Source organism: Macaca nemestrina, chromosome 17, assembly GCF_043159975.1.
Source record: "Macaca nemestrina isolate mMacNem1 chromosome 17, mMacNem.hap1, whole genome shotgun sequence".
Classification (NCBI taxonomy): Eukaryota; Metazoa; Chordata; class Mammalia; order Primates; family Cercopithecidae; genus Macaca; species Macaca nemestrina.
The window spans coordinates 4,787,642-4,813,447 of record NC_092141.1 but is presented as its reverse complement, the minus strand read 5'-3'; the positions used below and the strand labels follow the sequence as shown (position 1 = coordinate 4,813,447).

The 25,806-nt window shown below is 56.9% G+C and overlaps 1 protein-coding gene across 4 annotated transcripts; it reads right to left on the bottom strand.

Moving 5' to 3' along the window:
- Nucleotides 1-466: 466 nt before the first annotated feature.
- Nucleotides 467-25,432, bottom strand: LOC105472225 (smoothelin like 2). 4 transcript variants are annotated; one of them, XM_011725290.3, is made up of 8 exons: nucleotides 25,336-25,432; nucleotides 16,761-16,848; nucleotides 15,934-16,176; nucleotides 15,190-15,265; nucleotides 13,808-13,990; nucleotides 12,429-12,546; nucleotides 12,043-12,194; nucleotides 467-1,429 (listed from the first exon to the last, which is right to left on the bottom strand). In XM_011725290.3, the coding sequence occupies exons 2-8, from the start codon at nucleotides 16,813-16,815 to the stop codon at nucleotides 1,303-1,305; spliced, it is 954 nt and encodes a 317-aa protein (XP_011723592.2). In that variant the 5' UTR covers nucleotides 16,816-16,848; nucleotides 25,336-25,432; the 3' UTR covers nucleotides 467-1,302. The 4 variants fall into 4 exon arrangements, with proteins under 4 accessions (XP_011723592.2, XP_011723566.2, XP_011723584.2 ...); XM_011725264.3 differs by lacking the exon at nucleotides 25,336-25,432 and adding an exon at nucleotides 24,442-24,907; XM_011725282.3 differs by lacking the exon at nucleotides 25,336-25,432 and adding an exon at nucleotides 23,724-23,932.
- Nucleotides 25,433-25,806: the final 374 nt, after the last annotated feature.

The following is a 25,806-nucleotide window of genomic DNA, read 5'->3' as shown; positions in this document are numbered from 1 at the left end:
GAAGGTTTAGAAGTGCATGGCTAAAATCCAACCCAATTATACAACGATTCTTGGCTGAGAATAAGAATAAGCTAATGGCTGGAGCTCTATAGAATCTCAAGATTTTTCGATGCAAATCCTACCACCAAACAGCTGTGAAAATAAACCAACGTTCCTTGATGGGCTTCCTCCAAGTGCGGGACCACCCCAAACCCTGCTGTCTTGGGCCACTGTTTATCGCAAACACTGCAGTCTACATCCAGAGGACGGATCTCGAGGGGAACTTTCTGTTGACGCTCCTTCCACAGCATGGAGACGGGAGACAGGCACGCTCAGAGGTGACAGCAAATGCCATCTTCAACTTTCTAGGCCAGTGATTTAAGTGCAGGAACAGGGGTGGGAATTTAGTGGATATTCACTTGGAAGGTGTGCGAAGTATCTTATTCACAGAACTCCCATCTCCCAAACAGAAATAACAAACCCCAAGCAAAGGTCAACACATCTTTTTTATGTACAAATGGGTCACTGGTACAGAGGGAGTTGCTTTTTATAAATATCTGCAGCAAATCCCCTAAAAAAGATGTAATAAAAACTCTGTCTCAGCACAAAGGGCCTATCCTTCCCCAAAAGTGTTAAATTCCCGAGAGCCTGTGCTTAGCCAAACACTTGTGGGGCCTCCTGGGAAGAACAGCAGCGCTTTGGGACCAAGGCGAGAGCCTTCCCATCTCCCCGGAGAGCAGAGGTGACTTGAAGGTCATCTGTTGCCCAGGACTTGGGAGTGATTAAACTGTTTCTTCCCAAGACTTGCGGTCTTCTTTGTCAAGCTGCTGATTGAGCGGTCTCCCTGTTTCCTGGCAGTGACCCAGAGGGAGGGAGGAGAGGAACCTACAATCGCGTGAGGAAGTAAAAAACTCTGGGTATTTTGATAAAAAAACACTTGGCAATCACTGTAACCCTGTAAAGCCGATGTATCGAATTCACCAGAGGGAAAATCGTACGTTAGCATTCTGGAATCTATAAACGCAAGCATTTCTTTAGGAAGATCATTACTTAGCACCAATGTCTCTCTCTCTCTCTCTCTCTCATAATTTTTCCTTTTCCTCTGAACCCTTGGCTGTGATCAGCGCTGTCGGACCACAGCTCAGCAGTACTTTTAATCAGTAACACAGCTGGGCTCGAAGGGGAGTGCGGTCACACGCCACAGAACAAACAGCGCGCTCACACCAAACGGCAAGGCTCCTGGGGGCATCCTGGCTGGGGATTCGCAAGCGGACCCCCGGCCTCTTCCTGGGGCTGCTCTTTGGCACTCCAGGCTCAGGGGCTTTACTCAAAGCGACGTAGGTGGTTGTACAGCGACTGGACGTAGGTGAAGACGCACATGGGGTCCGGCTTGCGGCCCATCACCATCATGTCCTCCACTTCGATGAGGCGTTCACAGTTGGCCAAATTCCTGAAACACACAAGCCCCGTCAGAACGGCGGTCCCAGCCATCAGCCAGCCCCACAGCCGCAACAGGGCCAGGATCTCCATCCTGGGAACAGAGCTCAGCCTCTCAGCCTGCAGCCAGAGATTCCCAAGGACCCACCAGCGGGGAATTCAGATAACCCTGGCAGAACCCTTGGAATCACTGACTCCAATGCAGTGTTTCCCAAACTCCCAGATTTGTGAGCCACCTATACAATTCATAGTTTCCTTTAAATACACTTACTTTATTTAATTTGGGTTTTTTTTTAGAGACCGGGGCTTGCTCTATTGCCCAGGCATAAGTACAATGGCACAATCTTAACTCACTGCAGCCTTGATCTCCTGGGCCCAAGTGATCCTCACGCCTTGTCTTCCCAAGTAGCTGTGATTCCAGGCACACACTACCATGCCCAGCTAGTTTTTTGTTTGTTTGTTTGTTTTTTGAGACATAGGTTTGCTTTTGTTGCCCAGGCTGTAGTGCAGTGGCACAATCTTGGCTCACTGCAACCTCTGCCTCCCGGGTTCGAGTGATTCTCCTGCTTCAGCCTCCCAAGTAGCTGGGATTACAGGTGTCCGCCACCACGCCTGGCTAATTTTGTTTTGTATTTTTAGTAGAGACAAGGTTTCACCATGTTGGCCAGGCTGGTCTTGAACTCGTGATCTCAGGTGATCCACCTGCCTCAGCCTCCCAAAGTGCTGGGATTACAGGCGTGAGCTACCACGCCCGGCCCAGCTAGTTTTTTAAAAATAGTTTTGTAGAGATGGGGTGTCACTATGTTACCCAGACTGGTCTTGAATGCCTGCCTCAAGCGATCTTCCCACCTCAGCCTCCTCAGTAGCTGGGATTACAGGCACAGGCGACCCACAGTACCTGGCATATTGTATTTAAATTTGAAGTGAAACTATATTTAAGGTTTTTTTTAAAAAAGTAGGCTGGATATGGTGGCTCACACCTGTAATCCCAGCACTTTAAGAGGTCAAGGCGGGCGGGTCACCTGAGGTCAGGAGTTCGAGACTAGCCTAACCAATATGGTGAAACTCCATCTCTACTAAAAATACAAAAATTAGCCGGGCGTGGTGGCGAGCACCTGTAGTCCCAGGAGGCTGAGACAGGAAAATTGCGTGGACCCAAGAGGTGAAGGTATCGCACCATTGCACTGCAGCCTGGGCGATGGAGTGAAACTCTGTCTCAAAAAAAAAAAAAAAAAAAAGTAAATATCAATAGTATATGTAACGCTGAGTTATTAAAATAAATGTAAAACTAATAAAGCAAAAAATAAATTTACCAAACATTTACCTCCTAAAAGTGCTTTCAGACTTTTTTTTTTTTTTTTTTTTTTACTGTGACCCATAGTAAGGAAGATATTTTCATCATGATTCAGCACATGCTTACATGTATTTGGAAATAAAGTTTCACAGAAATACTTCTTTACCACTACCTGTATTTTCTCAGTGATATTTCATGTTTATTCTCTCCCCTGCCCCTCCCCAACCCTACCTCTTTAAAATGCTGGTCATGGCCAGGCATGGTGGCTCACGCCTGTAATCCCAGCACGTTGGGAGGCCGAGGCGGGCAGATCACCTGAGGTCATGAGTTCGAGACCAGCCTGGCCAATATGGTGAAACCCCCGTCTCTATTAAAAATACAAAAATTAGCCGGGCATGGTGGCAGGCACCTGTAATCCCAGCTACTCGGGAGGCTGAGGCAGGAGAATCGCTTGAACCCAGGAGGTGGAGGTTGCAGTGAGCCAAGATTGCCTCATTGCACTCCAGCCTGGGGGACAAGAGCAAGTGAGACTTCATCTCAAAAAAAAAAAAAAAAAAAATGCTGGTCATGAAGCACTAAATTGATTTTACAGTCTACTAATGAGTCATATCTGGCAGTTTAAAAGATTGCTTATCACGCCGGTAATCCCAGCACTTTGGGAGACCGAGGAGGGCGGATCACAAGGTCAAGATATTGAGGCCATCTGGCCAACATAGTGAAACCCTGTCTCTACTAAAAATACAAAAAATTATACAGGTGTGGTGGCGGGTGCCTATGGTCCCAGCTACTCAGGAGACTGAGGTAGGAGAATCGCTTGAACCCGGGAGGCGGAGGTTGCAGTGAGCCAAGATCACACCATTGCACTCCAGCCTGGGAGACAGAACGACGCTCCGTCTCAAAAAAAAAAAAAGATTGCTTAAAATAATTGCCGCCCCACCCCCAGTCCCCCAGGGCCCTCTGCCTCCTGCCCTGGGAAATACTGGTTTAACTTCTGGCTCACTGGTTTAGACTCGTGTGTACACATGGCCTTTCACTGGGGCTCAGAGGGAGGCTGAAGTCCTTGTGGACATGGGAGGAGGAACATCAACAGTCAAGACACATCGCCCTGCGCATCTCAGCACCGAGTCCTGAAATAACAACAGCCAGCCTCTGGAATGCCCAGCCCTGCGCCCCCTGCCTCCTCTGACTCTGCTCACAGCAGGCCTGGGGCGCCTGGGCACCAGATGGAGCCGGCCTGACATTATTAGGCAGAACCAAAAAGGCAAAAACGATTGCACTCGGCCCGATGGTCAGTGCCCTTCTTTCAGCAGCTGTGTGTACTTTTGTAGTTCAGGGGGTCCCCAGTCTTTTGTGTGTTTTTTTTCCACCAATAAGCGCATGGCTGTCAGGGTTCAAATCCCAGCTCCATCTCTTCCGAGCTATTTATCTGTGGGCAATACACTTCATTTATCCAGGCCTCAGTTTCTCCATCTGTGAATTATATCCACCTTGAAAGAGTGGTATGAAAATTATAAACCCATGCCAATCAGGTGGAACAGCAAAGGACATGTCGAAAGAGCTAATAAACGTTAAAGATTAGGCAGGGCAAAGTGGCTCATGCCTGTCATCCCAGCACTTTGGAAGACCGAGGCAGGAGGATCACTTGAGCCCAGGAGTTTGAGACCAGCCTGGACAACACAGCAAAACCCTGTCTCTATAAAAAATTTTAAAAATTAGCCAGGCATGGTGGTGTGCACCTGTAGTCCCAGCTACTCGAGACTGAGGTGAGAGGATCGCTTGAGGCCAGGAGGTGGAGGCTGCAGTGAGCCCAGATTGCACCACTGCACTCCAGCCTGGGTGACAGAGCCAGACCCTGTCTCAAGAAAACTCAAACCAAAACAAACAAAAAAGTCAGAGATTATTCTTATTGCCATTTTGAGGATCATGCCTCGCTTTAAGAAGCAGGGTGGATCACAGAGAAGAGGCCTGAATGTGAAATTGAAATAGTTGAGTTCAAACCCTGACTCCTCCAATTGCTTCACCGTTCTGTGCCCACTTCCTTAGCAGAAAATCGGAATACTGACCGGGCACGGTGGCTCACGCCTGTAATCCCAGCACTTTGGGAGGCCGAGGTGGGTGGATCACCTGAGGCCAGGAGTTCCAAACCAGCCTAACCAACACGACGAAACCCTGTCTCTACTAAAAATACAAAATTAGCCAGGTGTGGTGATGCACGCCTGAAATCCCAGCTACTTGGAAGACTGAGGCTAGAGAATCACTTGAACTCAGGAGGTGGAGGTTTCAGTGAGCCGAGATCGTGCTACTGCACTCCAGCCTGGTGACAGAGACAGACTCCGTCTCAAGAAAAAAAAAAGAAAAGAAAAAGAAAATCAGAATACTACCTCTGCTGTCCCTCCCAGTGGGCCTGTTGTGAGGCTGTGATTCCACAATGTACCTTTATGCATCTTGTTCCCCAGAGAGCCCAGCCAGAGGGGAGACCCCAGTGAGTGAGACTCCTCTGACCCATCCCAGTTTGGCACGACGCACTCAGCACTTTCTACCAGGACTCACGCGGCTGTGTGCTCCAGAGACAAAGACTGTAACATTACCCGCAGACCCTGCTCTGCTGTGCTGGCTGGACGCCAGGCCTCCCATCAGAAACCAAATGTCAAGGCGAAATGGAGACATCTGTCCTGGATCCCCTCCCCACCTCCTGCTTGGGGTTGTAGCGGGTGGCCTGTAAGTGAATCCAACAGGCTTTGTGGGGTGATGAGTGGGTTTGGCCCAACGAGCGGGCACCCTTTCTCCCTGGGACAGGCCAGGGCAGGGCTCGATGTCAGGGAAGTCGGCCCTCTGATACGAGCAGGCATGTAAAGGTGCTTTGTCGACGATTAAGGATTGAAAATCTGAGTTCAGGCCGGGCGCGGTGGCTCACGCCTGTAATCCCACCATTTTAAGAGGCTGAGGTGGGCAGATCATTTGAGGTCAGGAGTTGGAGACCAGCCTGGCCAACATGGTGAAACCTCGTCTCTACTAAAAATACAAAAATTAGCTGGGCGTGGTGGCGCATGCCTGTAATCCCAGCTACTTGGGAGGCTGAGGCAGGAGAATCACTTGAACCCGGGAGGCAGAGATTGCACTGAGCCAAGATCATGCCACTGCACTCCAGCCTGGGTGACAGAGCAAGACTCCATCGAAAGGGAAGGGAAGGGAAGGGGAGGGGAGGGGAGGGGAGGGGAGGGGAGGGGAGGGGAGGGGAAGGGAGGGGAAGGGAAGGGAAGGGAAGGGAAGGGAGAAGGGAGAAGAGAGAAAAGAAAAAGAGAAGAGAGAAAAGAAAAAGAGAAGAGAAGAGAAAAGAAAAAAGAAAAGAAAAGAAAAAAGAAAAGATCTGAGTTCAGAGAGGCTGGGAACCTGAGTTCACCTTCCTGAGCCATCATTTCACATCTGGTGCCCTCCTTTCCACCTGCCACACAGCTGGGGCACCTCCACTCCCACACCTGCTACTTGGAGGATCCCAGGTGTGTGGGAATAGGCTCCGCACATGCCCAGGTTATCAGCACTGACAGGGGTGGCCTCAGTGGTGCCACATGTGAAGCAGGGACAGCATGAGGACTCTAGGACCTCCGCCCATCTAAACACCCCTGTCAGAAGCACCAATCACCTCTATAAAGGCCCTGCCTCAGCTTGTTCATCTCAGGGTCCAGGGAAAGGGGACCCAATTTACTCCAAGGACAGCTCAGAACCCTCTGCAGATGCTCTGACCACGAGAAAGTTCTTCTGACATTTCTTATGCTATTTGTGCCTGTGTGTACTTTCTACCTACTGACCCCACAAGGCTATTTATTCTCAGTCTAATTTTTTCCTCCATGAAAGAACTCTTCATATGCCAGAAGAAAACCATCCCTCCATGTCTCTTTCTCTGAACTAAATAGCTCTGGTTCCTTAACTGTCCCCACAGAGGATACCTAGGACCCACCCCTCTGAACCAGGTCTTGCCGCTCTCTAACCCACTTCACAGGAGGCCTCAGAATTGCTGAGGTGTGGTCCACCCCCCGCAGAAGACAGCAAGCTGACCCCCTCTTCATTCTAGAGGCTGCATTTACCCTCTGATAATGACCCCTGGCCCCTGTCCTGGTGGCAAGTCTTCAAGTCCAGGGTGACAGTCAAGATGGGAGCGGATGCCATGCCCTGTGTCATCCTCCACTGTCCAGATCACTGGCTTCCCCAGCAGGCAACCAGGGCACTGGGCCATGATCCATCTGTTCCCCACTATTGTTATTTCTAAGTTGAGAACATAAGAGTGTAAGAATTCCTAGGGGAGCAGGGAGGGGTCACAATATGCAGCACGCAACCACCATCTCCTGGCTCCCTCTTTTCTTCTCCACCTGCTACCTTTGCTCTTCACCCACTTCTTTTCCTGGGGAGCTCCAAATTCCCCCTCCCAGAGGCAGAGAGCATTCTCTGTCTTTGAGGCACAGTTCACACCAGACCCTCAAGAGCACTTGCCTTCCACGGATCACCTGAGGTCACGAGCTCGTGACCAGCCTGGGCAGAATGGCAAAACCCAGTCTCCACTAAAAATACAAAAATTAGCTGGGCGCAGTGGCTCATGCCTATAATCCCAGCACTTTGGGAGGCTAAGGTGGGTGGATCACCTGAGGTCAGGAGTTTGAGACCAGCCTGACCAACATGGTGAAACTCCGTCTCTACTAGAAATAAAAAAAAATTAGCCGGGCCTGTAATCCCAGCTACTTGGGAGGCTGAGGCAGGAGGATCACTTGAGTTTGGGAGTCTGAGGCCACAGCGAGCTGTGATTGCACCACTGTATTCCAGCCTGGGAGACAAAGGGTGACCCTGTGTCAATCAATCAAACAAAGTTCAAAGGAGAAAGTACAAATCACTTTAAATGCCATTCCATAGCAAGAACCAGAGTTAACATGGGCTGACTACATTTTTTTTTTTTTTTGAAATGAGGTCTCACTCTGTTGCCCAGGCTGGAGTGCAGTGGCACCATCTGGGCTCACTGCAATCTCTGCCTTCTGGGCTCAAGCGATCCTCCCACTTCAGCCTCCCAAGTAGCTGGGACCACAGGTGCGCACCACCACACCCAGCTATTTTTTTTTTTTGTATTTTCTATAAAGGTGAGGTCTTGCCACGTTGCCCAAGCTGGTCTCAAACTCCTAAGCTCGAGGAATCCACCTACCTTGGCCTCCCAAAGTGCTGGGATTGGAACACAGGCATGCGCCGCTGTGCCCGGCCAATCCCGACTACCATTTTCAAAGAGGCTTTGCTTGCGCCTCACGTCAGTGGAGTGAGGAAAGGGCTGAAAGGCTTTTCTCCTACTCCTGTCTATTGTGAGCTTCAGCTACCACAAGGGCTGGCCTGTAAGGGAGATGGAGGAGGGGTTTGCGGGTTATTTTTATTTTTTTAAGCCTGCTCTAAATGCAGACCGGGATGCCAGGACTGGGACTACTACCTCCTATCTGGTTTTAGACAGAAACACATGGGCACTACAAATAGCCTGGAAGCCCCTTCTGCTCCAACGTAACCCGTAACCCGAGAGCAGGACACATTCCCCGCAGGGCAAGCGGGAAGCCTGGGGCTGCACGTCCTGCACTCGGCCTCTGCAGAGGTGGAGAGGACGGGTACAGAAGGGTCAGGCGCCCGCCCGACTCAGCCCCTTCCATAAAAGGGGCTGGTCCTCCCTCGTTCCAGACCCTGAACACCTGTCAGGCAAGGGAAGCTCGCTGTGCTGTCAACACCGCATCACTCACACAGATTAGGCCACCGGGAATCTCTGGGACCATAAATTATCAGGTGGGGGTTGGGGGAGGGCAGCACACACCACTTTTACTCCAAAGGTCCCTGGTGCATCCTTGTGCCTTTAAGGCACTTGCTCGTGGAAATGTTTCATTCCTCACGCAAGGTGAACCCGTGGTTTGGGGACCTGTGTCCTCCTTTCCCTTCCAGAAGTTGTCTTTGTCTTACCCCAGGCTCCTCTCATCCCACCCCACCTGCCCCCAGGCTGCCCTGGGGTCCTGCTGCCTGCACGACCCCAGGTGGCTTTCAGCAGCACGCGTGTCTGCTCAGCCTTTGCCGCAAACCTCAGGAATATCGCAAAACTGACAGCCTTTGCCGCAATCATCAGGGATATCGGTGAGGACACTGACAGCCAGTATCCTCAGACAGGTGTCCCTGCGCTTTCTCGCCAGCTCTTCTAACCAGCCTATTGTCCAAGAAAGGAGGTGATCCAAGCTGTTGTCCTCCCCAGAGGCCCCAGGCAGGCGAGCCAGTCTTCCCAGCCCTCTCCCCCTAGTACCTGGGAGATAATCTTATGGATGAGTCATGAGGGGAGGCCTCTTCCCAGGCTCTGAGCAAACTGCCCCCCGGCCCCCGCACGGCAGGCCTGTGGTGGACGCCCCTCCCCACGCCCTCCAGTCAGCAGAAAAGCAATAACTCATCTCAGCGGCTTCATCAGACCCATCCTCCCTGCCCCCTCCACAGTCGGAGCAGGCTCAGGCCACCGGGAGGCGGGGCCCATGGTTTTACCCTGCTGTGTGCTCCAGGAAGGCCGGAGGCAAAACCTGGACCAGCCTCCGCCGCTGCCTCCCCCTCACCCCACCGAGCTGGGAATAGAAGAAACATCTGGTTGAAGTCTAGAGGCTCCCTGAACTCAAACCTCGTGCTGGGGAAGCACAGCCTGGAATCCCTCTGGCTCTGGCTGCCAAGGGGAGCTGTGTTCCCTGCAGGCCGGGGCACGGGGCCACCACCCCATGGCCTGGGGCGTCCCTCTCTCTGCTACAGCCTAGTCTGGTCCAAGGCAGAGGGTGACCAAGGTGACCAGGGCATAAGCAGACACCCCTGGACTTAGACAACGAAGAACCCTGCAAGACAGTGTGACCTCGCCGCTGGGGTGGGTGCTGGGGTATCCACCCCGATACCGCGACCCTGTGTCCTCTGACAGTCTGATTGACAGTTGCCACGTCTGGGCTTCGGCAGCTGGACCCCATCCTCAGGAGCTGCGCGCTCCCTGCACCACCCATTCCCCTTGGCTCCACCTCACCATCGTCTGGATCCAGTTGCACAACACGCGCGTCCAGGGCTGTTTCTGCAATTAGGATGACAGCTAACCCCAAGCAGCCAAGACAGAAAGGCTTTTAAAGTATACAAGGAGTTCTCGTGACCCCAGGGGGCTGAGTCCAAGCGCGTCACCCAAGGCAACATAACAGGGCTGATCCCGATATTCCAAAAACTCAGGCTGAGGAGCTCAGAGCCAGTGTCGATTCAGTCGTCACAGTGAGAGCTGCTGCCCCAGAGAGGGGCGGCTGTCTCGGGTCAAAGCAAGACTTACAATATACAAGACCCGCGGGCTCTGGTTCCTTCCCTGGCCAGGCCCAGGGGCCGGGGTGGTGAGCCGGGGCCGGGGCTGGGGCCGGGGCCAGGTGGTTGGTGGTTGGTCCGGGAAAGGAGTGAGGAAGGCAGGTGAGGCCTGGGGTGAGGCTCCTTCAACCCAACAAGCCCGTGAAGACTACTTTTTTTTTTTTTTTGAGACGGAGTCTCGCTCTGTCGCCCAGGCTGGAGTGCAGTGGCCGGATCTCAGCTCACTGCAAGCTCCGCCTCCCGGGTTCCCGCCATTCTCCTGCCTCAGCCTCCCGAGTAGCTGGGACTACAGGTGCCCGCCGCCTCGCCCGGCTAGTTTTTTGTATTTTTTTTTTAGAGATGGGGTTTCACCATGTTAGCCAGGATGGTCTTGATCTTGTGACCTCGTGATCCTCCGGTCTCGGCCTCCCAAAGTGCTGGGATTACAGGCTTGAGCCACCGCGCCCGGCCTTTTTTTTTTCTTTTCTTTTCTTTTCTTTTCTTTTTTTTTTTTAGAGAAGGAGTCTCACTCTGCCACCCAGGCTGGAGTGCAGCGGCGTGATCTCGGCTCACTGCAACCTCCAACTCTTGGGTTCTAGCAATTCTCCTGCCTCAGACTCCTGAGTAGCTGGGACGCCACGCGCCCGCCACCATGCCTGGCTGATTTTTTGTATTTTAGTAGAGACAGGGTTTCACCGTGTTGGCCAGGCTGGTCTGGAACTCCTGAGCTCAGGCGATCCACCCGCCGCGGCCTCCCAAAGTGCTAGGATTACAGGCGTGAGCCACTGCGCCTGGTCAAGGACTACTCTTAAATGTGGGTACTGAGGACTCAGACCAGAAACAAATATAGTCAGTTGCAGACCAGCATCAGAGGCTGACTACACAAGGCACAAAGGCAGGGAAAGAGTAACAAGCTCGCCCTCCAGAAGACTCGGCTTTGGGGACAGCCTTACTTCTCTGAGTTTCAGAGAGCTTAGCATCCGGCAGCCCCGAACACCACTCATCTGTGCCCGGCTCCCTGCCCTGGGGGCCAGGAAGAACCACAGAGACGGCTCCTGGCCCTCAGCCTTCAGATGCGGTTCAGTCACCAAGGGGCCCTGGCGTGAGGCAGGAGGGGAGTGAGGTTGGGACATTTATCCACAGCTGCCTCCCTGCCAGGTCGCAGGGAGCTGACTGCAACCATTTGCCCAAAGCACAGCTCTTATCAGACAATCCTCCGGACCCAGGCCACGGGCTGGTATCCGCTGCACTGCTGTTATCCCCAGGCTGCTGCATGGAGCCTGGCCCACGACCTCATTCCTGCCCACGCCTTTGTAAAGAGTCCCTTTGTTAAACTCTCCTCGCCTAGTTTTTGACTGTGCCCCTGTCCCTCGCTGGAGCCCTGGCAGACAGACCTGACTTTGCCAACTCTCCTGAGACCCTTGGCCGAAAACCAAATCCCAGACTGGCTTTCCAGGTGCCTCCTGACCCCAGAGCCAACCCCAAGTCTTCACCCTAGGGGTGGGACCTAAGGAGCTAGGCATTTTCACAGTAAATGCTAGAACACCATTTAGGGAAGGAAAATCTTATTGGAAGCAAACATCTCCTTGTAAGTGGCCCAGATCGTATCCAGTTTCTTGCTAACTGGCAGCTGTGGCTCATGCAAGCAACGGCATCTCTCCATCAGTCCAGAGAGGACAGATTCAGAGCTCTGGGGGACCCTGTCCCGCTGCCCCTCATGCCTGCTCTGTGGCTGGTCCCCCAGAGTGCGCCTCAGAAGCTGGGCAACCAGCAAAGAGGGCAGGTCCCCAGGAACAGAGCCCCCCTCCACCACTGAGTGCTGCGTGACTCTGGGAAAATCCCTCTCCAGGTCTCAGTCTTCCCATCTGCACAAGAGGTACACAGACCACATGGCCCCAGGGTCCTTCAGCTTTGCAGACAGCGGCCCCACATCCCACTCGCCCCCATGCCCCACCAGGGGAGAAGTTGGGCTCAGGGACTGGGCTGGGACTCACTCAGCCATGGTGAAGGCCAGCTCAAAGTTCTTCTGCCGCTGCGTGGGGCTCAGGGAGTTGTAGTCGAAGGCGTCGGGGAAGAAGGAGTGTACCAGGGCGCAGAAGGCCATGCCGTCGCTCCAGCTGGAGGAGAAGTTCTGCAGGTCCACGTGCTGCAACAGGGTGAGTGGGGTCAATGCAGGGGCCCAGACACCGGATTCCTGGAATTTCTCAGCACACGCCACGGGCAGCTAGGCACCCACTCGGAAGGCATAATTACTGTGGTTCCTACCCCTTAACCCCAACCTCAGCAGGTTCCTGCCCAGGCGGGAGAACAAGGACAGTGGCAATGCTTGGTCAGGTCTTTGGCTGGGGGTCCCAGCAGCCGGAGGGGAGCCAGGGCTCACCTGGTAGCCCAGCGTCTTGCTGCGGCACCACTCGAGCAGGATCTGCTTGATGCTGCTGGCGCTGGCCACACCGAAGCTCTGTGACCGCTTCAGCCTGGCCCGGGTCTCGCCTTTCCCCCTGCGGAGAGATGGCAGGCCTGCTGCGGGTGCCCTCCAGCTGCCATCTCCCCGTGCGGGTCTGGGGCAGGGAAGGCCATCCCTGCACCACCAGAGAGGATGCCCCCACCTGCTCTGCTCACCCAGGGGAGATGCTGGCAGCACACAGGCTCAGCTGTGCCCATGTCCATGGCACGGCCCCATATACCAGCGACACAGCCTCCTTTGATGGTATGTGGCAGGACCATCCACACCCCTACAGCCCTCCAGGTCCCGTTTATTCCCCACCCAGGAAGCAGGGGTCCCTTGGGAATCCTGAGACAGAAGACTTTGGCCCACATGGCCCTAGGCCCCTGCCTTCTGCCTGGAACACCTTTCCCGGTTCCTTCCTCCCACCCCTCCTTCTGAGCCCCCCTCTTAATGGGGGGGCCTCCTTCCCTGATGGCTCTTTCCTCGCCAGGAAGGATTATTTCCTCTTCTGGGCCTCAAGGACAGTCCCTAATGGCCTAGACCAGGTTGTCTGGGGCGAGTGGGGACAAGTCCTGGGTCGGTCTCCCTCACTAGAGTCAAGCAGGGACTGGCTGTTATCTTCATTATCCCACAAGGCCTGGGCCACACCCTGCACACAGCAGGCATCAATACCATGCTTGGGCCACACCCTGCACACAGCAGGCATCAATACCATGCTTGGATCACACTCTGCACACAGCAGGCATCAATACCATGCACTGACACGAGGACAGGCTAAATATGCAAAGGTGGCCTGGAGCCCGAGAATCTCGCAAGACTCGAGGTCTCTCAAGACCTAGTAGCGGGCTGGAGGCCGCTTGGCCCCATAGCATCACCTTCAGTCCTCAGGCAAGACCAACCCCACGCTGGGCCTCCCCCCTCTGGCCAGGAATCCCAGTCGCCACCCAGTCCCCGGTCATGCCCACAAACTAAAGAATCCACAACCTGTGGGGAATGTGGGTGTGAGGGCAGCCTGGGGGCATCAGTGACAGGACAGGGGACCTCGGGAAGGGAGGAGGAGAAAGGGGCTCTCACCAGGCCTTCCTGGCTCCCTGCCTCATAGCCGTCTTCCCCCAAAAACTGGGGCCCCCTGTCCCCCCAACCTGCCCTGTGGTCCAGCCCTAACTTTATACCTTGCCCAAGAGTTCTTGTCTTGGGCAACAGCGCCCTGGGGAACAGGACAGGGCTGAAACTTGCCCCCTGCACCCACTCCACCCCGTCTGGGTCTGGGCACAGTGTGGGGACCCGGCCTATCTGTGAGTGAGCATCCGTACTTGCCCGCCGCTGTTTCCTGCTCCCACTTCTCAAATAACGCCTTCCGGGCCTGCGCCCCCGAGGTGCGGGGCAGCGTCTGCGACCTCACCAGCTCCCTGCGACGCTCCCCCTGCCGATGGACCTGAGTTGTGGCTGGCGGCTGCGGGGACACGGGCGACTGGGGTGGTGTCACCAGCGGTGGGCTGAGGAGAGAATCGCAGAGTTGGGACCTGGGCCCAGCAGGCATCACTAGCTCACCAGGCCCCTGGGTCCCCATCGCACTGAGTGTGGACAAGGCAGCCTGGACCGTGATGGGTGCTCAGAGAGGAGGCCCCCTTGCTCTGGTCCCCACCTGGTTTAGCAGGTTTTCCGAATTGCGCTGCCTGGAGGGCCTGGCCAATAGGCTCAACTTAGAAGCGACACTGGGCCCCCGATCTGGACATAAACACCCCTTTGCAGGTGTCAGTGCCTGGGGAGGACAAGGAGACCCCCCCCCCACAGGCAGGAGGTGTGCTCAGAACCAGCCCCGGAGGGACCAGGCCTCCGGCCTCCACCACCATGAGAAAAGACCACCTTTGTTTTCTCCAGAACAGTTTGCCAGAAAGTCACAATTCTCCTTTTATTATTAAAGAAAAAAAAAAAAAGCCAAGCCTGCTACCCTACCCCCACCCCCAATCACAGTCCCGCTGGCTGGGGCGGGAGGTCTGCCCTACAGGGAAGGCCCCGCTCACCTGCCCCTGCCCGCAGCCCGTGGGCAGGAAGTTCCGGGCTCCGAGGGACCCCAGCTGGCTGGGATAGAAGACAAAGCCCCTGTCCTCCCCCTCCTGCCTCCTCCAGTCTTTTTTTTTTTTTGAGACAGAGTCTTACTCTGTCGCCCAGGCTGGAGTGCAGAGGCACTACCTCGGCTCACTGCAACCTCCACTTCCGGGTTCAAGTGATTCTCCTGCCTCAACCTCCCAAGTAGCTGGGATTACAGGCGCCTGCCACCATGCCCGGCTAATTTTTGTACTTTTAGTGGAGACGGGGTTTCGCCGTGTTGGCCAGGCTGGTCTTGAACTCTTGACCTCAGGTGATCTGCCCACCTCGGCCTCCCAAAGTGCTGGAATTATAGGCGTGAGCCACCGCGCCCGACCCCTCCTCCAATCTTTTGACTGACTTGAAGGGTCCACAAAGAAACCAGCCTGTGGCCATATTTCTCCAAATGAAGCTCTCCACCGAGGCCCACTGCCTCACTCCCCCTGCTCAGACCTTACCCCCAACCCTGCCGCCCAGTGCTCCAGAGATCCAGCCCTGAGCCTTCCGTGGAGACGCCAACCCCAGGGCCGACCCTGGGCAGCCTGCGTCCAAAGCAGAGAAAACACCTGGGCGCAGCGACCCCACGGGAACACGGGCCCTGACGCACCTGTTGCTGTGTTTGCTTGCTGTCACTGCCCCGTAGCCAGAGCTCGACACAGACCGCGTGAAGGAGGAATTATTCTCTGCAGAACAGAGAGAGGGAGAGAAGTAACAAACCCTGGCCCCAGGGAGGGCGCGCCACAGCCTCCCTTCCTCTGATCCGGCTCTGCCTCGTTTACCCGGCATCACTGCAAGGATGAGCTAACCCTCTGGGCTAAGCCGGCCCTGCCCCAGCGGACAGTGGAGGAGAAAGGAGGATGGGCACACGCAGCAACGACATCGAAGAGGTCTTTTCAACTGTCCTACTCGAGAGCACAGAGCCCAGGGCCCGAGCCGTGTATCCAGCGAACACTGCTCCCAAACCCTCCCTATAGAGGCCCACAGGGCTTCCCCCAGGACATACCGTGGAGGCCTGGCCACAGGCCCAAGTCAGGCCTGGGGCCTTGAGGGAGGGAGGGAGGGAGGGGACGGTGCCCAACGTGCAGGGCAAGAGGCCACCTTCCAACTGTGGCCTCCACCTGTAATAAAAGCCATGGTCGCCCCACCAGGGGATAACGCTATTTCACAGCCTCTCTGGGCAGGAGCCCAGGAGGATGGGCTAAAGGAAGGGGCAGACATGGCAGGCAGAGGCAGGGCTGGGCTTGGCTCCTCGCTTTCCAAGTCACCCACCGACTCCCCCTCCCTAGCCCCGGTCCTCCCTCTCCCATCCCAAGGGGAGGTCTGCCCCAAGACTGCGCTCTCCTGCTCATACCGCCAGGACTGGGAGTCCAGGGCGTGGTGGCCTCGCTGGGGCTTGGGTTGAGGCCCCCCAGGGTGGCAGCAGCCGTAGGTGACAGAGCCGCTGCTGAAGTCTCCCCAGAGAACCTGTCAGAGACTCGGGTGACGGCCGTGACTGGCTGGTGGGGCAGCCGAAAGGAGAGGCTCACAGGGCGAGGCCTGGGGGGATCTGGTGCTGAGAAGGTTTGGGCAACCTCGGGGGATCCGTCGCCTGGACCTGTAACATGTGACCAGTATGGGTGGGTGGTCAGCCGTGGCAGCCACAGAGTTCTGAGACCTCCCAGACAGGCTCTAGCCTCCCTGGACCCTCCTCCCACCTCCTACAGGAAGGCCTCCCTGACTGCTCCAGCCTCCCTGGACCGTCCTCCCACTTCCTACAGGAAGGCCTCCCTGACTGCTCCAGCCTCCCCGACCTCCCGTTCCAGGGATATCTTACTGCTCCAACCAGAGTTGATTTTTCCCAGCTTCCCCTCATGGCCGGCTTAATAAATACTAGTTGGCTCATGAGCCCACTCTCTACCCTACTCAGTGCTTAGAAAAGTTCCTCAGCCTCTACTTGCTTTCCTGGAGAAACGGGAGCGCTCGCTACCTCCTGAGATCTCCCAGCTTCCCTCTGTGTGTCACAAGTTCTGCTGAATGACACTGCCCTCCTGGCAGCCTCTCTCCCCGCTGGGGTTCAGGATGGAGTGCGCCCCAACTCAGGCCAAGGGCTGGCCTGGTACAGAAGATACCTGACCAGGGCCTTACTTAACCCCCAGACCTACCCAGCCGCCCCTCCTCTGCCCACAGCCCTACCCCTACCTGCCCCCGGCTGGTGCCCATTTTCCATGATGCACGAGCTTGAGGTCTTTCTCATCTCCGACTCACTGGCCTCGTCATGATCCAGACTCTACAGAGACACAAACGTCACCGAGGCCCCATCAGCCAGGGCCAGCTGCCCACCCCCAGACGCCCCTGTTCTGGCCAAACACCAATCATGTTGAGAGAAAACAGCCCCCAGGAAGCCAATGATGGGCCAAGCCACACAGCAAAAGCTGGGATGGTCCCACTCTAACTGCTGAGCCCCTGAGACCCTGGGAGGGAAACGTCTGCACTGGGCTCCTCCCAGAGTCCCAGAAAGCTGAGGACAGAAGTCAAGATTCAGGGTTCCAATGACGTTAGGCTGCCTCACCCTTTCCCCCAGGCTGGCCCAGATGGTGGGGTCAGGAGTGCCTGGCCCCCCGCCCCTCTCAGCTGGGCCAGGCCAGCCTGGCTGCCCATGCCGGGGCAGCAGGAACCAGTGGCACCAGGTCCTTCTGGGCCAACAATGCGCCACAGAGCCCTGATCACGCTGAGGCCTTTGCCTGGGAGGCAGGGACACAAGATTCACCCGGCTGTGCAGCGTGCAAAGCCCTGACCAGCTCCGTGCGACTCATCCATCCCAGCTGGGCGGTAGTAGTGGGTGGGGCAGGTAGAGGCAGACAAGACAGCCAAGGCCAAGAGCCACTGGGGAGCCTGGGATCCAGGCTGTGCTGCCACCCACCCATGTGACCTGGGCCACATCGGTTCCCCTTGGGGTCTCACTTTCCCCGTTTGAGAAACGGGAGCAGCCTAGGCAAGTGCCATGTGGCATCTACCAAACATCCAGCCCTTTTTCTGGGCACACCGCTTAGAGCAACTGTCCTCCTAGGTAGGTGCTGCCAGAGCCATTTGACAGATGGGACCTGAGGACTCCGAGAGGGCATGTGCCCTGCCCAAACTGATACAGCAAAAAACAGCTGGGACGTGTGGCCAGGGGAGAAGTCCTCAACCTTGGTCCTGCCCTCCTCCCAGTGAGGGCGTGTGAAGGGCTGAGAGTGTCTGTGGGGCTGGTGGGGGCTCCACCATGAGCCCAGGACGAGCGGCTTGAGAGGTCGGCTGTGCCTCTCCCAGATGCCTCCTGGTTTACAGGTTCCCAGGCAATAATGATGCATCCCTGGACCCAGATGGCTCAGCTCCCTTTGCAACCAATGCGGGAGGTGCCACCCTGCGAGGGGGATCAGTCTGGTAGGGGAGCCAGGCTGGTGAATACAGGGGCCGTGCCAGGATAAGGATGCCTCACAAAGGCTTCATCCAACCCAGTGGGGCAAGAAGGGCTTCTCAGAGGCAGGGGTGCCTGAGCCACATCCAGAGTGAGCCCAGTGGATAAGCAAGGGAGGGCATGGCCAGCAGAGCGATTAGTGTCTGCTTTTGCAGAGAGACATCAAAAGCACAGGTATCCTGATTACACCCGTCCAGGACTCAGGCAGATGGAGAAGTGCCACGCCGCCCAAGCTGCCTGCCCTGGGTACTTGGCGCCTTAGACAAGAAGGAGCCCAAGGTCCTCGGCTCTGTGTTTCAGGAACACCCTTCAGGAGATGCCAGAGAGTGGAGACCAGATGGCAAGACACTTCACTAGTCCTGGGCAGGAACCCGGGGAAGGGAGATGGGGCGCTGGGAGGGCCACAGGCAAGAAAGACTCGGAGCTTTGGGGGAAAAGGGATCCGGCCGGGAGACTGGGTGGACGTGGGAGAGGAACGGTGCCAAGCCTCTCCCAAGTCCAGGCATGGTGGGTCAGGGCAGGTTTAGGGGGTAAACGAGGGTTTCAGTTGGGACATGTTTAGTGCCTGGGGCACCTGGAGCATCAGGGAGCTGAGGAGGTAGATGGATTTCTAAGTCTGGAGTTTAAGAGAAAAGAAGGATGAGCATGGAAAAACAGGAGTCAGGGCATCCATTGGGCTCCTGGAAGCCCAGCAGAGGACGAGCAGCTTGGGGCCCCTGGGATGAGGCCCCCACATTTCAGGAAGCGAAAGAGCAATCTGCGGAGGATGAGGAGCAGCCAGACAGGTAGGAGGAGCCCTGAAGAATGGTGAGAAAACCAAGGCCAGGAAGGAAGGGAATCAAGAAGCCAGCCATGGCGCCGGGCGCGGCAGCTCACGCCTATAATCCCAGCACTTTGGGAGGCCGAGGCGGGTGGATCACCTGAGGACATGAGTTCAAGACCCGCCTGACCAACGTGGTGAAACCCCATCTCTATTAAAAATACAAAAATTAGGTGAGCATGGTGGTGGGTGCCTGTAGTCCCAGTTACTAGGAAGGCTGAAGCACGAGAATCGCTTAAACCCAGGAGATGGAGGTTGCAATGAGCCAAGATTGCACCACTGCACTCCAGCCTGGGCAACAGAGGGAGACTCTGGCTCAAAAAAAAAGGCCGGGCGCGGTGGCTCAAGCCTGTAATCCCAGCACTTTGGGAGGCCGAGACGGGCGGATCACGAGGTCAGGAGATCGAGACTATCCTGGCTAACACGGTGAAACCCCGTCTCTACTAAAAAATACAAAAAACTAGCCGGGCGAGGTGGCGGGCGCCTGTAGTCCCAGCTACTCGGGAGGCTGAGGCAGGAGAATGGCATGAACCCGGGAGGCGGAGCTTGCAGTGAGCTGAGATCCGGCCACTGCACTCCAGCCTGGGCGACAGAGCGAGACTCCGTCTCAAAAAAAAAAAAAAAAAAAAAAAAAAAAAAAGAAGCCAGGTGCGTCCAAAGGCAGCCTGGGGTCGAGGAAAAGGTGAAGAGAAAATCCAACCAGGCATCCATTGGGTTCAGCAAAAGAAGAGGTCATGGGTGATCAGAAGCATGGGGCGGGAGACAGGGGGGCAGGGGACAGGAGATGGCCTAGGGGAGAGGTCCCAGGGAAATGAAGACAGCACAGTAACTAGCCCTGAGCGGAGCCGGGGGAAGGGGTCTGAGGAGTTTTTCCAGAAGGAAGAGGCAAGACCAATTTATAGGCTGAGAAAGGTGAGCGGACCATCTGCAGGGTGGGGTCACTGGAGAGCTCAGAGCAGACAGGACCCAGAGCTTGGGAAGAGCCAGCCTTGGAGAGGAGGTGACCCCTCAGCTCTTGATTCAAGAGTGGGAGGAGGAGAGCCCAGGCCCGTTCTTAGGAACGCAAGAAAAGCACGGGGCGTCGCCCAGCACGCAGAGCAGAATGGGTGTCCGTAGAGCCACGCTGTGGCCGTGGGGACCATGTCGGCAGGGGGAGGAGAACCAGCCAGTCCAACTGGAACCCCGGCCCCCAAGGTCACCAGGCTCTGGGGTCTCCATGCCCCCCCACCCACCCTGCTCTCGTCTGACAGGTTCCACAGGTCCAGGCAGGGCCCTGGCGGGGAAAGACTGAGGGTGAAACTATTTTCCCAGGAAATAGGTATCTCTATGGGGGTGGGGGGGTCCTCCACAGATGCCTGTCCCTGCACGTTGCAGCCCCCTCAACAACCCCCATGATGCCCCAGGGGACCAGGCACTATACCAGACCGGGAAGTAATTTCTCTGCTGGTTAGATCCCTGCTAAAGGTTCTCCCGCAAAGGGAGGAGGGAAAGGGGCTGGGCTAATGCAGGCTGGGGTGTGGGGCTGAGCCCAGACTCCCAAGCTCCCCTGCCCTTCCCCTGTCCCTCACCTGGGGAAAGGGCTCTGCCCATGCCTTAGGTCAAGGGGCAAGGGGCTACTCTGAGACCACCCTCCAGCCCATCATCACACAGACGGGGAAAGCAAGCCAAGGGGAGGCGGGTGGGGAGGAGCGCCTAAACCCACACCATGGCTAAAGGTAGTGGCAGAGCCAAAGTATGGGACTCAGGTCTCCTAACCCAATCCAGGGCTCTGTCCACAAAGCGCTCTGGCCTTCTACAGGCCAGAGAGGACAACTCAGGGCAAACTTGTCTTCTAGGACCTGGGTCAGTATGAGCCCCAACCCCGCGGGATCTGTCTTAGCCAATGAGGGTGAGGAAAAGTCAGGGGACTGGGGTCACCCCCCGGGGGAACTTCACAGAACTCAGAGCTCTTCAGCCAAAGGGCTGGGCTGGAATGAGCTGTTCCCGCAGAGCCCCCAGTGGGCTACTGCTGTCCTTTGGTGGGGGCAGCCTGCCGGGGCCCTGCGGAAGGAAACCAGGGAGGGGCCTCCGTATGCTGGGACTGGGGCAGAAATCTGGGACGGGGCAGAAATCGCCGGAGAGCCCTGAGGCTGGGGACAAGTCCTGTTGAGCTGGCCTGGTACCTCCCCCAAGATTCCCCACCTCGGCTTTGTTTTGAGAAGGGGGAGGTCCCCCATGAGGGAGCCCAGGCCTGGGAGACTTACGGGAAAGGCGGAAGGGTGATGAGTTAAGTCTGATTTCAGGGACCTTCTTATTGGAAAAGCTTTTAGACATTTTTGTGGGGGAAGGAAGACTATTTCAGAACTTCTGGGGGCTGCCTGACCTGCATGGGCCCATCCATGGGGACGAGGCCCACGCAGGACCAGAGGCCCATCCTGAGACAATTCACACTGCTGACCCGGCCCTCCTCCACTCACGCCACTGTTTGAAAAGACTTGATTCAAACTTCTCCCTAAAGCATTTAACTTTCTTATCGCATAGTGTGTCTGGGAAAGGAAGGCAGATAAGGCGAGTGTGGTTTCTTTCATGGTCGGGCCTCTGACACGGGGCTCCTGGCAGCTGTTCCTGGGGCCTCCGCTGCCTCTGGCACGGGGACCCAGTGGCTCCAGCTCAGCTGAGGATGACATTTCCAGGCCACAACTCTGGCCCAACCTGCTGGGGCCTGGGCCTGGCCTCAGGCTGCCACCATCCACCCCAGGCCCCAAGCTGACTCCCGGCTCCCTGCTCCCAGCCAGACAGGATTACTTGATCAAGCCTTCCCACACTGGGTTCAGGGCACATTTATGTGCTGGAGACAATCTACCTCCAATCCTTCAGTCCCCAGTTTGAAAGCAACTGAGTCTCTAAATGTCATCATTTGTTACAGAGGAGCGGCATGACTCTAACCTCTACAATGCCAGGTAGTACAACCATCCCTGGCTCATGTGGATGGGATGAGACTGCCCCACCCAGACCCCCACTACACAGACACAAAGTCTGAGAGGTCAGACACCCAGCAGCCTGGCGTGCGGCTGTGACTCTCTGTCCGTGGTCCACACTCCAGTCTCACCCTGAGCCCTGGCTCCGTATGTGTGACCAACCTCTTGATCACGTAGTGTTGGTCACAGCACACGAGGTAGAGCATGTGGATGGCTCCACACAGTCCCTCCTCTCAATGCCGGACACTGGCCTGGAGGCTGTGACAATGCTTCCGAGATGGAAGACAGCAAGCGAGATGGGGATTGGTGCTTCTGGGGTCAGCCCGGCGGCACCTGCCTCAAGCCCTGGGAGCCAGGGCTCAAGGGGTGCAGAGCCTCTGACCCAACTGGCGACTGTAGCCATGCTCCACCCACAGTGCTCAGCTACCCTTGCTGCTGATGCCCCTGGGTGCCTGGGTCTCCATCCTCACTCCCCAACAGGCTGATGTGTCCTCGCTGACCTCAGCCTCTTCTTGCAGGAGGGCTCCCTCTCCGGTTTGCTAAGAGTGGGCTCTCGGGTCCTCCTCACTCCCTGGCAGTTCCCTGGTCTGGTTTTTATTTCCTTCAGACTCTTTGCCTCTGCCCAGAGAGCTCCCTAATCTCCAGGCTTGCTCGCTGTCTGGGGCACCAGATCCATGAATCCACCTGCTCCAGGACAGCTTCACCTGGAGTTCCCATAGTCCCCTCACGTTCATCATGATCTGGGTGGAATCCAGCATGTCCGCCCAGATCAGTGAGCCAGCAGTCTCCCAAGTCAGGGCTCCCCTCTGAGACTACCCCGTCTGCTCATTCCCCCTCCGAAACCCTGTCCAAGGCAGCCCCGCTACACACCACGGCCATGGCCCAGCTCAGACCCTTCCTTTCTCCTTGGACCATCACAATTAAGTTACCCATCTCCAGCCACCCTCCACCTTCCATCCACCCCTAAGAAGGCTTGCCAGACACAAAGAAGACTCTCGTCCCGACCTTCACCCTCCAACCCCTGACCAAGAGGACCAGCTTGGTGCTAGTGAACAATGGCTAATCTCCATTGACAAAAATCACGACTAGAGAGAATTCCCTCTTTCTGTGTGCATGTGTGTGTGTATGCACATATACACACACACACATCTACATGTATATGTGACTCTGACATTATTATTTTTTTAAATTTGGACAGCTGCTCCTATGAGCAGACAAACAGCAAATGCATGTTCAAATAAAACCTCAAAAACAACCGATGACACAGTTGATGAGGCACGTGTGAGCTCACACTGGTGATTTTAGACCGTGGTCATGTAGAGTGTCATGTTCATAAGACAGACTTAAGTGTATCCACATTTCCAGACACTTCACACGGAGCACTGGGACGCTCCCGGGTTCTGCCACCAGGGCATGTTTAAGAACTTCTTACAGGCTGGACAAAGCCCAGCTCCTCTGCCCAGCACACTAGGGGCATTTGCTACTGTCCACTCCACTCGCATAGCTCGAGGCTGCACGCTCACCAGTGAGTACTTTCAGCCTTTCTGAGGCTTTGTGCATAGCCCCCACCCCATCCCCATCTGCACCAGTAGCAGCAAGCCCCAGGCCCCCAGCACAAAGCCTTGCTGGGATACCCACTGAGAAGGGACTAACTGCTGTGTTTGGAGCAAAACATCTCTGGCTGCCCAAACTTGGTATAGGACCATCTCCCAGCCTAGACGGGACCTCCAGGGGGAAGACCCAAACTGATGCCCTCCTCCAGGCCCCCTGAGGTCCAGCCCAGCCCACAGCAGGAAATCTGAGTGCCCCACGGATTGCACCAAGGAGAGAGCAGGTGCAGGCTACACAGCCCCAGATCCTGGGAACCTAATCCCAGAGCGCATATCTGATCAGGATGGAAAATCTCACCCAAGGGCCACTGCACACACCATGGAAACATTCTAACCGCTCTGGGTGGCCCATGCGCAAGGTAGTGACTGGTCCACGTCGGCCTCCGCCCCATCCCCACGTGGTGTGGTCCTCTGGCTAGTCACTGACCCCAGAAATCTAGCACCGCTCAAGGCTGGTTTCCACTTCTCTGCCTTACAGTAAGGGATTTGCCCCCTGCGATGCAGAGTTCCCAAACACCGCTGCTGATCGCGCGCCCTCGGCTCCCCTCCCCACCCATCCAGGGGCCTGAGTTCTCAATCTGGGTTAATCAATAACCGGAGCCGTCAGGCCTCAGTGAAGCGGCAACGCAGGGGAGCGGGAGCGTGAATGGACGGTGGGGGGCAGGCAGGGGTGTTGAACATTCCAACACGCCCCGCGTGGCCCCAGGCAGTGCCGAACAGTCAGGGGCCGGACTTCGGAGCCCAAGCCCTTGGTGTCATGGGACAGAGGAGAAAGGGAGACAGGACTCTGAGCAAACAGAGTCTGGCTCTAAAAAAGGGAGGGGGACCAAGACAGGTGCAGCTGACAGGCTAAGCCGTCCTCCTCCCGCCCTCTCCAACTCCGGAGGGCCGGCAGGACCCCATCACCTAGTCCGAGTGGCCGGTAAAGGACCCAACCCCGCAGACGCGGACGGACGCAGGCAGTCGGGGCGAAGGGACGGCACCCGGCTCGGAGCCCCACTCCCTGGCGCCAGGGCACGCGCTCCCCCGGGCTCACCTGGCCGCGGCCGGACAGCGAGAAGGTGGCGTGGCTGGCGAAGCGTGCGCTGCCCAGGCGGGGCGCGCGGTCGGGAACCCCGGGCGCGGGCGGGGGGCTGGGCGTGCAGGGAGTGCCGGGCGCCGGGGACATCCCGCTGGCCAAGCCCAGCGCATCCACCTGGCGCGTCAGGCGCTCGAGCTGCGCCTGCAGCCGCTGGTTGTCCCGCTGCAGGTCGGCCACCGTGCGCGCCAGGGGACCGGCCAGGCGCACCGCCTCTGCCACCCGCCGCTCCACGCCGCGCTGCAGCCCCTGCATGTCCTCGTGCAGCGCGCGCACCGCTCCCTCCAGCGCCGCCTCGTAGCGGCCCAGCGCCTCGCGCACAGTGCGCGCCTCCTGGGCGTCGGGGGCCGGCTCCATGGCCCAGAGGAGCGCGCGGGTCGAGAGCGGGCCGGGCGGGGAGAGGATCAGCCTGATGGCCGCGACTGGCCGTCGGCTGCTGGCTTCGCCCGAGGGGCGGCCGGGGAGGCGGGCGCGGGGCGGGGCCTCGGGGGCGGGGCCGGGGCTGACTCCGGGACACCCCCAGCCCTGGAGACCCGCAGGACGGTGCGGAGGGAGAGCTCGCCCAGCCTCTCCTCTCCCCGGCTCCTGACTGAGCCCTGTGACTCCGGAGGAGCGGCGTGCGGCCTGCGGGAGGGGCGGCGGGCCCACCCGAAGAAGGCCCTGGTCCCCCGTGGACCGGCGAGAGCACACCCGGGCTGACGCGTTCGCTCGTAGCTGTCACCCGCAAGGCCCAGGTTCTGCCGGGGGCCGAGATTCCCGCTGCTGGGGACACCTACAGCTTCCAGAGCTGCCGCCCTCCCCCGCAGGGCCCTCCCTACGCAGCGGGGAAGGCTCTCGCAGGCACACGCTCACCTGTGGGACCTTCGCCTGGAATTTCTTGCACCTGTTCTAAGACCTCAGGGAGGAGACAGGTGGTGAGGTCCCCCCCACCCCCCGACTCTGCAACTATGCGCTCTCCCCTCCCAGTCCTACTCTGTATAGCAAGATCTTCGCGCCCTTCCCACTAGTGGTCGTTAGAGGCTCCCGCCCCACCAAAGGACCTCCATTAGGAGATCCTGGAGAGGCTAAGGGCAGACAGGGAAAGAAGGGTGTGCTACAGCTGAATCTCCAAATCCTGGAATGGGTGGCTTTGCGACTAATCGCCCCCTAATCGCCCCCTCACCCAGTGAGAGTCTCAGTCACTGGCCTCTACCCACAGGCCAGGGGTCCTACCCCTATTCCTTCTCAATACTCTTCATGGTTGAACCCAGATAGTTCCCCCTTCCAAATGCACACCCCCAACCATCACCGGAAAATGGAAGAAGGGAAACAGGTGTTGCTTTA